General features: G+C 51.3%; 1 protein-coding gene across 1 annotated transcript in view; it reads left to right on the top strand.

Annotated features, from left to right (window-relative positions):
* MAP4 (microtubule associated protein 4) overlaps nucleotides 1-13283 on the top strand; it is a gene marked incomplete at both ends in the record, with an annotated part of 104740 nt that overhangs the window by 77702 nt on the left and 13755 nt on the right. The window contains 6 exons of the mRNA XM_080364245.1: nucleotides 2763-2863; nucleotides 3697-3894; nucleotides 5309-5480; nucleotides 9732-9791; nucleotides 9919-10238; nucleotides 12385-12513. Of these exons, the coding sequence (XP_080220371.1) occupies nucleotides 2763-2863; nucleotides 3697-3894; nucleotides 5309-5480; nucleotides 9732-9791; nucleotides 9919-10238; nucleotides 12385-12513 (980 nt within the window). The remainder of the gene's footprint in view (nucleotides 1-2762; nucleotides 2864-3696; nucleotides 3895-5308; nucleotides 5481-9731; nucleotides 9792-9918; nucleotides 10239-12384; nucleotides 12514-13283) is intronic.

The following is a 13283-nucleotide window of genomic DNA, read 5'->3' as shown; positions in this document are numbered from 1 at the left end:
GTAGGGATAGTGCTGGGGATGTGGAAGCACACTCAGTGAGTAGGGATAGTGCTGGGGATGTGGAAGCACACTCAGTGAGTAGGGATAGTGCTGGGGATGTGGAAGCGCACTCAGTGAGTAGGGCTGGTGCTGGAGATGTGGAAGCACACTCAGTGAGTAGGGATAGTGCTGGGGATGTGGAAGCACACTCAGTGAGTAGGGATAGTGCTGGGGCTGGCTCTGTCTGCAGCGAGCAGCACGGTGAGCCCGTGAGCAGCAGCGGGGGCAGAGTAAGTACCTGATGACAGGCTTACTCCTTTGAGTTGATGGTGGAAGATGGCCTGGCCTGGCCTTCCCTCTGTCTGTCCTGCTGTCCTTCCTCTGTCCTTCCCGCCCCATCCCGCGGGAATTCTCTTCAGTGCTGACTCAGCTCAGCCACATTTTCTCCATCAGCGAACGGCCCCAGGAGCAGGAGCAGGAGCAGCAGGAGGAGCAGCGGCCCTGCCAGAGCCCCCAGGTCCCTTTGAAATCGTCCCCGACTCCGTTGCCATGCTTGGGGGAACAGGCAAACTGAGAAAGATCTCTTCAGTAATTCTCGCAAACTAATGAGCAGATTTGATGAAGGTTTGGCAGCGGCGCTGCCGTTCCTGTGAGCGGGACACGTCCCAGACGGGTCCCCGGCCGCGCGGCACAGGGCGCCCTCGCAATTAAACCCCGAATGAAAGCAAAGGGTTGTTACGCAAATTGGGGTGGCACAAAACCCAACTGTCCTCCTGTGATCCCGCAGGGCTGTGGACCCGCTTGGTCAGGGCTGAGGGCTGGAGACGGAGCCTGCATGGTGGCTGCGGCATGGACGGGAAAGTGCCCGGCCTGGAAGAACAGCAGTAGGTATAGGAATAGGAATAGGAATAGGAATAGGAATAGGAATAGGAATAGGAATAGGAATAGGAATAGGAATAGGAATGGGAATGGGAATAGGAATAGGAATAAGAAAGAATAAGAATAAGATTAGGAATAAGAATAAGAGTAAGATTAGGAATAATAGGAATAAGAATAAAGAATAAGAATAGGAATAAGATTAGGAATAAGAGTAAGAGTAAGAATAAGAATAGGAATAAGAAAGCATAAGAATAGGAATAATAATAATAATAATAATAATAATAATAATCATAGGAATATTAGGAATAAGAAAGAATAAGTTGCCTAACCACGGTGTGTGCCATCCTGCAGTGTAGCTCCATCACCTTAGGGATGCTACGTTCTGGTTTGCATTTAAATATATATTTATATATACATCTATCCTATTTATTCTGTAGAACTGTAACATACTCTCTGATAATTCCATGCATTGAAGTTACTCCAGATTTCTCGTATCGTAGCCTGTATTTGGTGAAGTACCGTGAAATAACACGCAACTCATGTTGTTAGTTCAGAAGCTGCTGGAGTTTAAACCCGGTTTATTGCGGAGCCGCGCTGGGCTGGAATGAGGTGATGGGGAAAGGTGACCCCGCGGGCAAACGTCCCCTCGGGGTCGCTCTCTGCTATTTGGGGTTCAAACCGAAGCCGTCCCGGGAGCAGAGCAGTGAATGGACAGAAGGTTCTTATTCACAACAACAATCGCTCTTTAGAGCTGACAAGTCAAATGAGGGAGAGTATAAAGGTTTATTGAGATGCGGCGGAGAAAACGAGCAGAGAGGAGCCAAAATAGATCAGCTAGGGAAAAAAAGGGCTTTCTAGATGAATGCGAGCGATTCTTAAGAGTTTTGTGTTAAAACCGGTACCCAGCTTGTACATTTTGGTGCTTGTTTTATTTTCATAAGTGTTTTTCGCATGGCCAGGGTTTAAAGCCAGTGCTGCAGGACATTTAGTGTGACTCGGAGGCTGAGTGCTCTGGAGGAGGCTCATTCAAAAAAGGGAGTAAAGCTGCTAAATGTGTCCCAGAGCCAGGAACAGAGAGAAACCCACAGCACAGCCGTGGTGCTGCCGAGCATCGCCGGGCTCGGCTTTGCTGGGCTTGACTCGCAGCGCCGTTCGGACCAGAATCGTCAAGGCTCACACACAAGAAAATGCACAATTTGAATAGTAATTTTCAAAAGACGCAGAAAAGAGCCTTTTTCCTGTTGGGCTTATTAGAGCATTGTCTGTCCTGATCCGCTGTGCTGTCAGGGAGAGAAGCGTCTAACACAGATAACGCTGCGTTGTAATCCGCAGGTGACAAGGGACATTCCCATGGGCTGTTTGCTGTATCCTCCGTGAACCCCAGTGTCGCGGGGCTGGCAATTACATTTGAAAAGCTGTTTGGAGGGAAATCGCCTCTTTTGACTGTAGGATTTACAAGGTTTAGGGAGAAAACCTGGTGATACTGTTGCTCAATCAGTATTTCCTCGCCCTGTTTGCTTTGCTGAACACCCAGGGTGGTTAAAACGGGGGGTAAGTCCCAGCAGGAAACCCGGCAGAGGTCAGAACGGCACCGTTAGAGCCCCAATGGCCCAGGGGAGGGAAGCTTTGGTGTTCTGGCTAAACCAGAGGTTTCCCTCATTTGCCGCCTGTCTCTTGTCACTGGACAAACAGGAGAGATGGGTGCTGGATGGACCTGCGACAGGGAACCCTGCTGGGGGGCTCCGATTTGGGGGAGATGCTGCAGAAACGGCCAATCTGTAACTGTCTCAGCGCTGTCTCCTCCTGCTGCTGTGTTCACTAACACTACACTAAATAATACATATATATATATATAAAAAATACTAATAATACAATTGAAGAAATCCCCTTTTTCTTTCCCCCAGCGAAACCAGAGGAGACCAAAGCGGGCGATGCTGTGACAGGGAGCGACATCACAGCGCCCCCCACCAAGGAGCTGCCTCCCAGCCCCGAGAAGAAGACGAAGGTTGGTGTCGCTCGCGTCCGGCGCCTTCACCCCCCCGCGTTTTAATTTGCCGCTTTTCTGCTTCCTGAGCTGTGGCGACACAGTTTCTGTTTTCTGAGCTCCCTTTGCAAAGCGTTTTTGCTGAAATAAATGCAGCCGGTTGTGGAGCTGCAAACAGCCTGTGGCAAGTGTGACCCAAAGCAGGTTTTAATGAATATATCGTAAATTTTATTTAAATTAATTCCCTGCTTGGTGTCGGTGGTGTAGAAGGAGTAAATGTGCATGTCAGCACTTGTGCTGCACCGATGCTCTCCCAGTTCCCAACACGTTTATTTGCGGTACAATTAGTGTTCAGAGATCCCACTCAGGATAGTCTGTTGTTTCAGGGCTGTTTGGGACACATGAGCCATTCCTGCTCTCAGCAAAATCCAACCCCACGGTTTTGGGGTGAAGGACTCTTGGTCCCCTCAAAGGATGAGGATTTAGAGCTTGCGATCCCTCGTGTGCAGAGGGTTGAGAGAAATGTCCTGCGCATCGCAGGCAGGACTGGGGGCCAGCAACACTAAGCCCGGCTTAACCGCTGGTTCCGTCTGTTGCTTTAGATGTCGCTGGGATAAACCCTGTTCACTTTGACTCGAATGGCAAAACCGCTCCCCTCAGCCCTCTTCCTCTGCCTCCTGTTGGACTCGGTGACGCTCAGAAAACAGAAAGCTCGTTATTATTTTTTGTTCGTTTCATTTCAAGTACCATTTTTACGTTCTGGCAGCTCAACGTTTTGGTTTCCGAGGCGCTGTTTTTGGTTGTGTTTTTTTGTTGGTTTGTTTTCGTTTCTATACTTTTTGCCCCCCGTAAAGCCCGCAGCACCCAGCGCGCCCAGCAAGCCCGCAGCAGCGAGAGCCAGGCCGCTGTCCGCCGGCAGCCCCAGGCGCCCCGCCACCGCGCCCGCCCCCGCCAAAAAACCCGCCAGCCCCACGGCAGCGCCGGCCGCCAAGCGCCCGGCCCCCGGCACCGCCCGGCCCGCCGGCCCCGCGCCCAAAGACGCCAAACCAAAGGTAAGAACCGCCCGAGAGCCACAGCGGAGCCCCGCGGCGCAGCGCCAGGGTGAGGCCGGGCTGCGATGCGCTCACCAGAGCCGCGGTTATTAGTCTCGGCTTCCGTTAACCCGCTTACAGCATCGCGTCCCGACCTTTAATTGTGGCTTCACAGCGGAGAAAATGAAACTCGATTGTAGTACCACGGTTTGCCTTGTGAGCTGTCAGCAAGTACACAAGATAATTCTTTGTTTCTCCCCATTATTAAAGGAGGGTTTTTAAAATACAGATATGCTACAGACACAGGAGGACTCTTAAATGCAGACAAAAGCACAGGAAAAGTGAATGGAGAGCTTCAGTATTAAAGGAGGGTTTTTAAAATATAGATTAGATACACTACAGACAGAGGAGGACTCTGAAGTCCAGACAGATGCACAGGAAAACCAAAGGGAGAGCTTCAGTGTTAATATTCAGGGGCATGAATCAGTTTGAGGCCTTCAGTATTTCCCACTGCCTGTGTCTTTATGATGCCTGTTCATCATAACAACCGCACCGAGAGAACTCATTGTGCACTTGCATGCTTAGCAAATACTGGGGGTTTGTAATTCCCCAACAGTGTAATTGTCCAATAATGTAATTCTCCAATCAGAGAAGATTTATGGACAATTCTTAGTGTTGCACCTTAAAGCTGAAGCAGGGGATCCACATGCGACGTTAAGAACAAGAAATGTCCCCTGAATCTTCCCTATGTTATTATATAGTAGAAGAATTCAGATTTGAAAGGGAATGTTAAAATCTGTTTCGGAAGCTTTCTAAATGCTGGCATTTCTACTGTACGGCTCAGCTTGAATAACTGCATTGCAGTGTCTGTTAAAACTAACTAACAAACAGTATGAAATCATAGGTGTAATTCTGTAAACAGCGTCTTCAGTTTTAAGTTTTTCCATAGTTCTGAATCCCCTTTTGATGAAATCACTATCTCATCTCACTCGTTTCTCTGAACTAACTCAGTATTTTGATCCTGGAGAGGCCAGTCTGTTTGGAAATACGTGACTTTTCCAGGGACAGACTGGAATAGTTTTCCACGTGAGGAATGAGCCCTGGACACCCAGTTCTTAAGTCCACAGAGTTTTAATAGACGCTGCCTTAGCGTAGGCAGCATTTCTGCCTGCGAAGGGGAGAGATCTCTGCAAGCATGGCCGGAGCTTTGCTGGTTTGTCCAGAAATCAAAACCTTCTTCTCGCAGCCAGCGGGGCCTGTGCTGTGTGTCCTGTGCCGAACATACGCAGTCGCTTCTGCACACCTTAATTATATTTTAATCTTCTGCATTATAACATTCCAGCGATGTGTAGCTTATGCGTTTGAGCATTTAAACAGTTTTATGTCACGCTTGGCCAGTGAAATGCTGTTGGTAACACGGCCCGTGCGTGTTCAGGTTGCAGATGCGAAGCCGGCGGAGAAGCGGACCGTGGTCTCCAAGGCTCCGGCCGCCGCGTCTCCCAGAGCCCCAGCCCGGAGCTCCCCCGCTGCTCCCAAGACCGCGGCGGCGGCGCCCAGCACCGGCCCTGCGAAGAGCACCGCTGCCTCCCCGCCGAAGCGCCCCACGTGTGAGTGTGCGCTGGCTGTTCCTCGGGAGGGTTCTCCAAAGGGGGATGGTCTGATAGGCTTCACAATGGTGGGACTGGCTGGGTAGAGGAGAGGGCAGTGCACGTTGCCACCTTGACGTCAGCAAGGTTTTTGACATCTCTCCTCACAGCAAGCTCAGGATGGACACGTGGGGAAATGGGCCGTGATGGCAGAGCTCAGAGGGTTGAGATCAGCGGTGCAGAGTCTGGTTGGGGGCTTGTGGTTTGTGGGGCTCCCCAGGAGACAGTGTTGGGTCCAGTCCTGTTCACCCTGTTCATCAGTGACCTGGATGAGGACACTGAGTGCACTCTCAGCCAGTTTGCTGATGATCCCAAAGCGGGAGGACGGGCTGACACCCCACAGGCTGCGCTGCCATCCTGACACCTGGACAGGCTGGACTGGGCACAGAACAACCTGATGAAGTTCAACAAGGGCCAGCGCAGGGTCCTGCACCTGGGGAGGAACAACCCCAGCACCAGCACAGGTTGGGGTTGAGCTGCTGGAAAGCAGATTTGCAGAGGAGGACTTGAGAATTCAGGTTGACCATGAGCAAAAAATGTGCCTGTTTGGCCAAGAGGCCAACGGTACCTGGGGTGTGTGAGGAAGAGTGTGAGCAGCAGGTCAGGGAGGGGATCGTCCCCCTCTGCTCTGCCCTGGTGGGGCCACATCTGGAGTCCTGGGTCCAGTTCTGGACTCCCCAGTTCAAGAAGGACGAGGAACTAATGGAGAGAGTCCAGGGAGGGACACAAAGATGCTGAGGGTTCTGGAGCATCTTTGTGATGAGGAGACTGAGAGAGCTGGGGCTGTTGAGCTGGAGAAGCTGAGAGGGATGTGATCAGTGGATCAATAGCTCAGGGTGGGTGTCAGAGGATGGACCAGACTCTGTTCATGGTGCCCAACGCCAGGGTGAGGGGCAACGGGCACAGACTGGAACACAGGAGGCTCCATGTGAACATGAGCAGAAACTTGTTTGCTGGGAGGTGCCAGAGCCTGGCCCAGGCTGCCCAGAGCGGCTGTGGAGTCTCCTGCTCTGGGACATTCAAACTCCCTGGACCCACCTGTGTGATCTGCTGTGTGACCCTGTGTGATCTGCTGTGTGACCCTGTGTGATCTGCTGTGTGACCCCGTGTGACCTGCTCTGTGACCCCGTGTGATCTGCTCTGTGACCCTACGTGATCTGCTCTGTGACCCCGTGTGATCTGCTGTGTGACCCCGTGTGACCTGCTCTGTGACCCCGTGTGATGTGCTGTGTGACCCTGTGTGATCTGCTCTGGTGACCCTGTGTGATCTGCTCTGTGACCCCGTGTGATCTGCTGTGTGACCCCGCGTGACCTGCTCTGTGGCCTCTGCTGACACAGCCGTTTCTGAGAGGCTGCTGTTGGCCAGCGCTCCTGAGAGGGACGACCGGGGTACCTGCCAGGTGGGAGGTGACTTGAAGCTCAGTGATAACTGAAGTATCGACCCTCATAATACAGCACAAGAAGCAACCGCAGGCCGGGCTCTTTCCTCTCCCGGGCTTCTTCCTCCAAGACCAAAGCTGAATGAGCTTCGGGGCCAGTGTGGGCCAGCTCTGTGTGAGTCAGGGTTAACACAGTTACTGAACGTGCTTGATTTAAGAAAAATTAGGCTATTGCCTCTGTATTTTGCCATAGTAACAGTCAGAATAAACACTAAACCCAATGTAAATCTTGGGAAAAGCCAATCTCCATGAGATTTGAAGCACTCTGGAGTGGAGGATTTACTGGTGCAGGAAGAATTTGGAGCTGAATCCCATCAGCTTCACTGGAAAACTATATCCTGCTCCGGCTGTTGCCAAAGAGGGAGCCCCCCGTGGGGTTTCACAGTCAGCACAGAGCGTGAGCACCATATTGGCATCTTGAAAACACTGTTTTCACTCATTTTAATGGAACTGGAGAGATTTAACATCAGATAAAATACAGTTAAATGTCCTCAAGTCTTTTCAAATGGCTCGACCTCATTGGCAAAACGTGCCAACGAACACGTCAGACTAATCATAGGTATCGCCTGATTTGTTTGAGAGCGCCAAAGAGAGAATTCGTGAACTGTCTTTTCCAACAGGATTAGGAGTGTTTTGACTATGCTGAAGTATATTGGGCTGATGTTCATTTTATACTTTAGGGAAAAATATAATGAATCCTGTGTAGGGGAAGCGCTGCACTCGCCAAGAGCCACCTGTCATACCCGAGCCCCTGGACGCCTTTGAAATGCATTTCGGGTGGTCTTCTCTGCAAACCGCAGCCAGAACGCTTGGCGGCTTCTAACGAGCTCGGCTCATTTCTCCTTTCCAAACTGAGGCGCAAACAAAGAGGCGTTTTTGGCGGCGTTTGAAAGGAGACGGGTCAGCGATGCAGAGAGGCAGGAAGGTCGTTCCAGGTGCTGACATGTTGGGAGGAGGAGGCGTCTCTCCAGCCCCGAATATTCTATAACTCTATGAAGCGTGTGCGGGACCCGACGGGGAGTCACAAGGAGCCAGCACTGACGATTCCCTTTGGGCCGAACACGCGCAGCTTCAGCCGGTGCGAAGACGGAGATGGAGAGCTGGACCTCTTCCCATCACAGTTTAGTTCTCATTTCCCAGCGCTGAGACAGGGAATGTGTTTTTCTGGCTGGAGATGGTGTTTCGAAGGACATCTGCGCTTGCTTTTCACTTCCTTGGGCTTTGCTGGAGCGTTTAGTCGTTCTGGCTGTTTGAAAACGTGTGTTTAGTGGCTCGGTTCGAAGTGATACGGTTTCTCTTTTCCAGGTGTTAAATAGCAGTTGCGTTCTCCACTAAAGGAGCACCATGGGCTGTGTGGTGCTTGGTTTTCTTATTTTTCTGATTTTTTTCTAATTTTTCCCCCTCTCCATGAAAGCGACTCCGGTGTTTGTCCCAGCCCCGGCTCTGCGTCGGGTCGGGACCAGATCAGAGTCCTGGGCTGTCCTTGGGGACCATTTTCCCTGCAGCTTCATCATTCTCCAGGTTTTCAACATCACATGCTCATTAATAACATGGACAAGAGTGTTCCAGCGTTTGGCTCCGTGCCGGCACAAGGAGAAATAGCATCTCTTATGTATTAAAGAGCCTCTTCCCTTTACACAAACTAAGCCCGTTCTGTCCATACAGCTTTCCCAGTTGTGGTCTCAAGGGACGAGATTAGGTTGGTCCGATGGGACCTTTTTTGAAGTGTTTGGTGTTAATTATCCATCTGTCCTGGAGAACTTATTAAATGATCCAAGTGTGTTTGATGTCGTTAGCTCCGTGGGGTTCAGCTGAACGTTTAGGATGGGGTGACCACTCTAACTCAGCCCGCGCTTACCTGCCTCTCCTGCTCGCCCTTTTCTCCATTGGCGTCCCGTAAACACCCCGACAGCCGCTTGGGCTGAGCTCAAATTCCAACAATGGTAGTGGAAATTAAATATCAGAAGATGGGGGTTTTCATAATTTCTAACTCCGATTTCTTTCCATTTGGTGTTTGTTTTTGATGCCGCCTTCCTGCGGCTGTTGAAATGAAGCAGATTTTCCCTGAAGTTGTTCAGCACTGCTAGTGAAAAACCTCGAATTTCATCACCAAAGAGCTTTAAAATAAGGTTCTATTTATCTTTTCCAGTGTGCACTTTTTCCGTGATCAACTTCACGCATGGTTTTGTTCAGCTTTGAGAAACAGAGACGTGTTCCTGTGCTCTGTGCGGAACAGAACCGGGTCATGATCGCTGGTGTCTGCCCGAGGCGTAGTGCAGTGTGGTGATTGATTTGGGCTTCACACAGTCCTACCAGGGACCAAAATGTGTGCACTAGCTTCTGTGCAAGAAAACTGGCGTTGGTTAGAACGGATCTATCAATAATACCAAGGTTAGAGAGGAACAGATGTTGTTTTGCTTTTGCTATTTAGTGAAGAAAGCAGCTTTGGGCTTGCTTTGTGGGTTTTGTTTTGTTCTTTTATAAGAAATGGAATCGGGATGGGATTATAACAATGTTGGTGAGTGCTGTCACATTCAAAAGGTTATTTTAGGAGAAGGAAAAGCAAACCGTAGCGCAGGTGTGTTGGATCATTGAACGGTGAATCGATCCTTTTGCTGGCAAACGCGAGTGCGTTTTCCTGCTCCGAGGGAACCTCGGCCAGGTGTTCTGATGGGGCAATTAACTGCTGAGGCGCTGCACTGATGTGAGAGCGGGCTCTGTGCTGGGCTCCCTCTGCGCACAGCGCCCCTGACCTGTGCTTTGTGTTGGGCAGCCATCAAGACGGACACGAAGCCTGTGGACGTCAAGAAAACCTCCGCCAAGTCACCATCGGGTGAGTGTGTTCCATCGCCACCTCCATCACACCCCCTTGCTCGGCGCTGCGTTTATTGAGCAAGCTCGGTACATCCGTAGGGCTCTGACCCATCTTTTCCCCCCTTCTCTCCAACTGCTAACCGCAGCCGACGTGAGCCGCCCGAGGAGCGCGACTGGCAATGCCGTCAAACCCGGCGCCGGCGCTGCCGCGGTGCCCGGAGCCGCCAGCCGGCCCAAACCCAAACCCGCTGCCCCCAAACCCGCCGCAACCACGACCACAACCACAACTGCAACTGCAACCACGGCAGATGCTAAAAAACCAACGACCGCGAAGGCTCCGGCGAAAGCCAGCACCGTGTCCAAACCGCCGCGCCCGGCCAGCAGCGCTTCTGCTCCGGACCTGAAAAACGTGCGGTCCAAAATCGGATCAACAGACAATATTAAACATCAGCCCGGTGGAGGAAAGGTACGTTTCTTCAAATTTGATAACAATACGCGCTTTGGAACGGTAGCTTTTAAGCATTACAGGTGCTCTCTGCTAATTGGGGTGGCTGTGTCCTCACTGCTCCTCTCGTTTGTGCTCTGCAGAGCTCCTCTGGGGGTTCATGGTTTATAAGGCATTAACAACGCAGCCATTGCAGCGTACAGAGAGAATCCGCCTGCATGGGCTTTACTGGCACACGGACAGGAATTCCAAACTCTGCGGTTCCGTTTTCCTGTCATACATAGGAACTAGTTGGTATTGAAAGCTCAAAACCTTGTCTATATAAATATATATGTTCCAAAATCCAAACCTTGTCTGTATTCCCAACCCTGCCTAGAGCAGAGGAGCTGAGTCTCCCGCGAGGTGCGGGAGGTGGAATAACACCCGATGATGCAGGAAACCTGGATTCAGGAGCACGTTGTGCAGCACCTTCCCAGCCCTGGGAGCGGGGGCTCTGTTCAGCGTGTCAGGCCTAAAGCTGAGATTAAATGGTCCCCATACGCTGCTCTCTTCTGTGGCCGCCAGTTGTCCAAGGAGAGCAGAGCCAAACGAGCTGTAGGGAAAAGCGTGTACATAGATACAACTTGGGGCTCTCATCAGTAATGGGCTTAAATTACATTTTCATCCGCCATGTAAATGATAAGGGTTTAGGAATATACCTGCAGCCCTCTTCTGAGGGCTTAAATAATTGGGTGGATGTCCAGAATCTTGGATGTTGTATCGCAGGTACACCCATTTTGTCCTGACCGAATGCGTTAGCGGCTTGCCCATAGTCCCAGGGCTTTAATTGCCCCCAAGTGGAACACACTCACCCACTTCTCTTTGCTGCAGCTCTGCAGTTATTTGGACAAATAAGTCGGCCGAGAACTTTAATCTGATGCCAAGAGGGCACGTTTGGTGCTGGGAGCATTCAAGTCAAGGGCGTTGGTGGGCTCGGGTGTTTTATGTTACAGCATCAATATGGGATTTATTTATTCAGATTTAGAGCCCCTTAGTTGTACAAAATCATGGCAGAGTCCTCAGAGCTGGGGCATCTCCCCCAACCAAATGACAGACGTCACCTGGTGAAGAGCTTGGTGGCACGCAGCAGGGCGGCCCTTCCATGTACGGTATATGTGACATACCCAACCCGTTCAGAAAGCCGTCTGGTCAGAAACAACACGCGAGTGTTCTGCTGCTTTAGGCTGTGCTGGGGTGCTGAGGACCGCAGAGCTCTATAGCTCGCAGGGTGATTGTGTCACTTGAAGGGATTTATTTTTACATTTAATTGTGCTGTCCTTTATTTTCTAAATATTTTCTTAGAATTCTTAAATCCTAACAACCGTACTTGTAAGAGAATTGTCCATTCAGAGCGTTGTTGGTGCTGAGGTGTTTTTAGCGTCTGAGGATGCCGTAGGAGCGCTGGGGTTTTTTGTTGGCCGTTGCTGGTAGGTTAGTGAAACGTGGGATTTATGCCGAGCCCCCCAAAAACTGCCGGTTCTGCTGCGTTTATCCTGATGGAGGTTGGCAGCAGGATGGGTATTCTCAGGTAGCTGCTGGATTTTTCCAAGACCCGTGAATTCTCATTCATTTTTGTGTCCGGCCGGACGAGCCGGGTCCACCCGTGCTGGGTTGGTTCCCGAATGGTTGGGCTGTAGATCCCAAAGCCTGAGCCAGGTCAGCGCGTGGGGGCGCGATCAGGCCGGGGGGCTCCGTGTCCCGCAGGAGCCGCACAGCGCCCGGGATGTGTTTGCGCAGCTCCGCTCAGCGCCCACGGGTGCTGGGGCTGCTCCCGCGCTGCCTCACTCAAAGTCCAGCTTTAATTTTTTGGCCAAATTTTAGGGTGACTCGAAGACCTGCCAGCGTGACGGTTGGGGAGATGATGTACTGAGGAACGGCATCTCTGAGGCGTTCTCAGAAATGGAGAATTAGTGATTGCTTTGAGCCCAGGGTGCCGTCCCACCCGTGTCTCAGTGATGTTCCTTCCCCTGCGCCCCCGGAGTTTTATGGTTCCTGTGCCCAAGAACTGCAGCACGTGGGACGTTCTGGGTCATCCGCTCTGAGTGCATCTGGGCAGCTCCCGTTCCCCTGCTCTCCTGCCCACACTTGTGCTTTTGCTGGTTGAAACCATCCGTTTGTCTCCATCTAGGGGAAAGTAGAGAAAAAGCCAGAATCAGCCGCTGCTGCGCGCAAGTCTGAACCCAATGCGGTCTCTAAAATGGCTCCTACTAAAACAACCGTATCAAAAGAGGGTGCCCCAAAACAGCCCAATGGGAAAGTGAGTTCATTTCAGACTTTTCTCTGTGGGAGATGGAGGAAAACCTTTCCGTGTGGGTCACGTTCCCTCTCTCCGGCTCTCCCGCTCTCTCCTGTCGGGTCCCCGTTCCTTGCACAGACACTTTTCCAACTCCTTCTTGCAAACCCGGGGTGTTCTCAGTTGAACACGTTCCGATCGCTGTCCTGGGTACCTTTGCCCTGCCTGCTCGAAGTATAAATGTTTTCAGAGTTCCCCATTTCCACTTTTGGCTAGAGAAGCTTAAGTCAGAGGTTTCCCTTAAGACCAGTTCTTCATGCGCAGCACTAGTTTGTAACTGGGGATAGGGAGCTTCAGTTCAGCGCTGCTTGTTTTCAGGTTGCAGAATATTAAGAACTTCATATTCCCGCCCCAGTTGTGTCCAGGCTCTTTAACTCTGTTAATTAGGGGGTCACTGGGTTACTCCGAAGCTGCAGGGACACGGTACATCAGTGGAGCGGATGGGGAGGGAGCGCTGCTTTAATTCCCGTATGATCAGGGACAGGCCCTGTTGATGGCTGGACGGATCTGTAGCTGTTAATGAAAGCACCATACACCTCCATGGCACGTCGTCAGAGCTGCTGGTGCCCTGAATCCAGTCCCCAGCTGGCCGAGGAGCTTTTGGGAACCGGCTCAAGCGATTCCTTTTGTGCTGGGAATTGATCATCTTTCTAGAAATACCCGAGATGCAGCTGCTGCCGCGTCCGTGCTGCGTGAAATAACTGCAGACTAAACACGTGTCCTGACTAACCTTT

This window comes from Nesoenas mayeri (genome assembly GCF_963082525.1).
Source record: "Nesoenas mayeri genome assembly, chromosome: 2".
Lineage (NCBI taxonomy): Eukaryota > Metazoa > Chordata > Aves > Columbiformes > Columbidae > Nesoenas > Nesoenas mayeri.
This window is presented reverse-complemented; position numbering and strand designations above follow the sequence as displayed.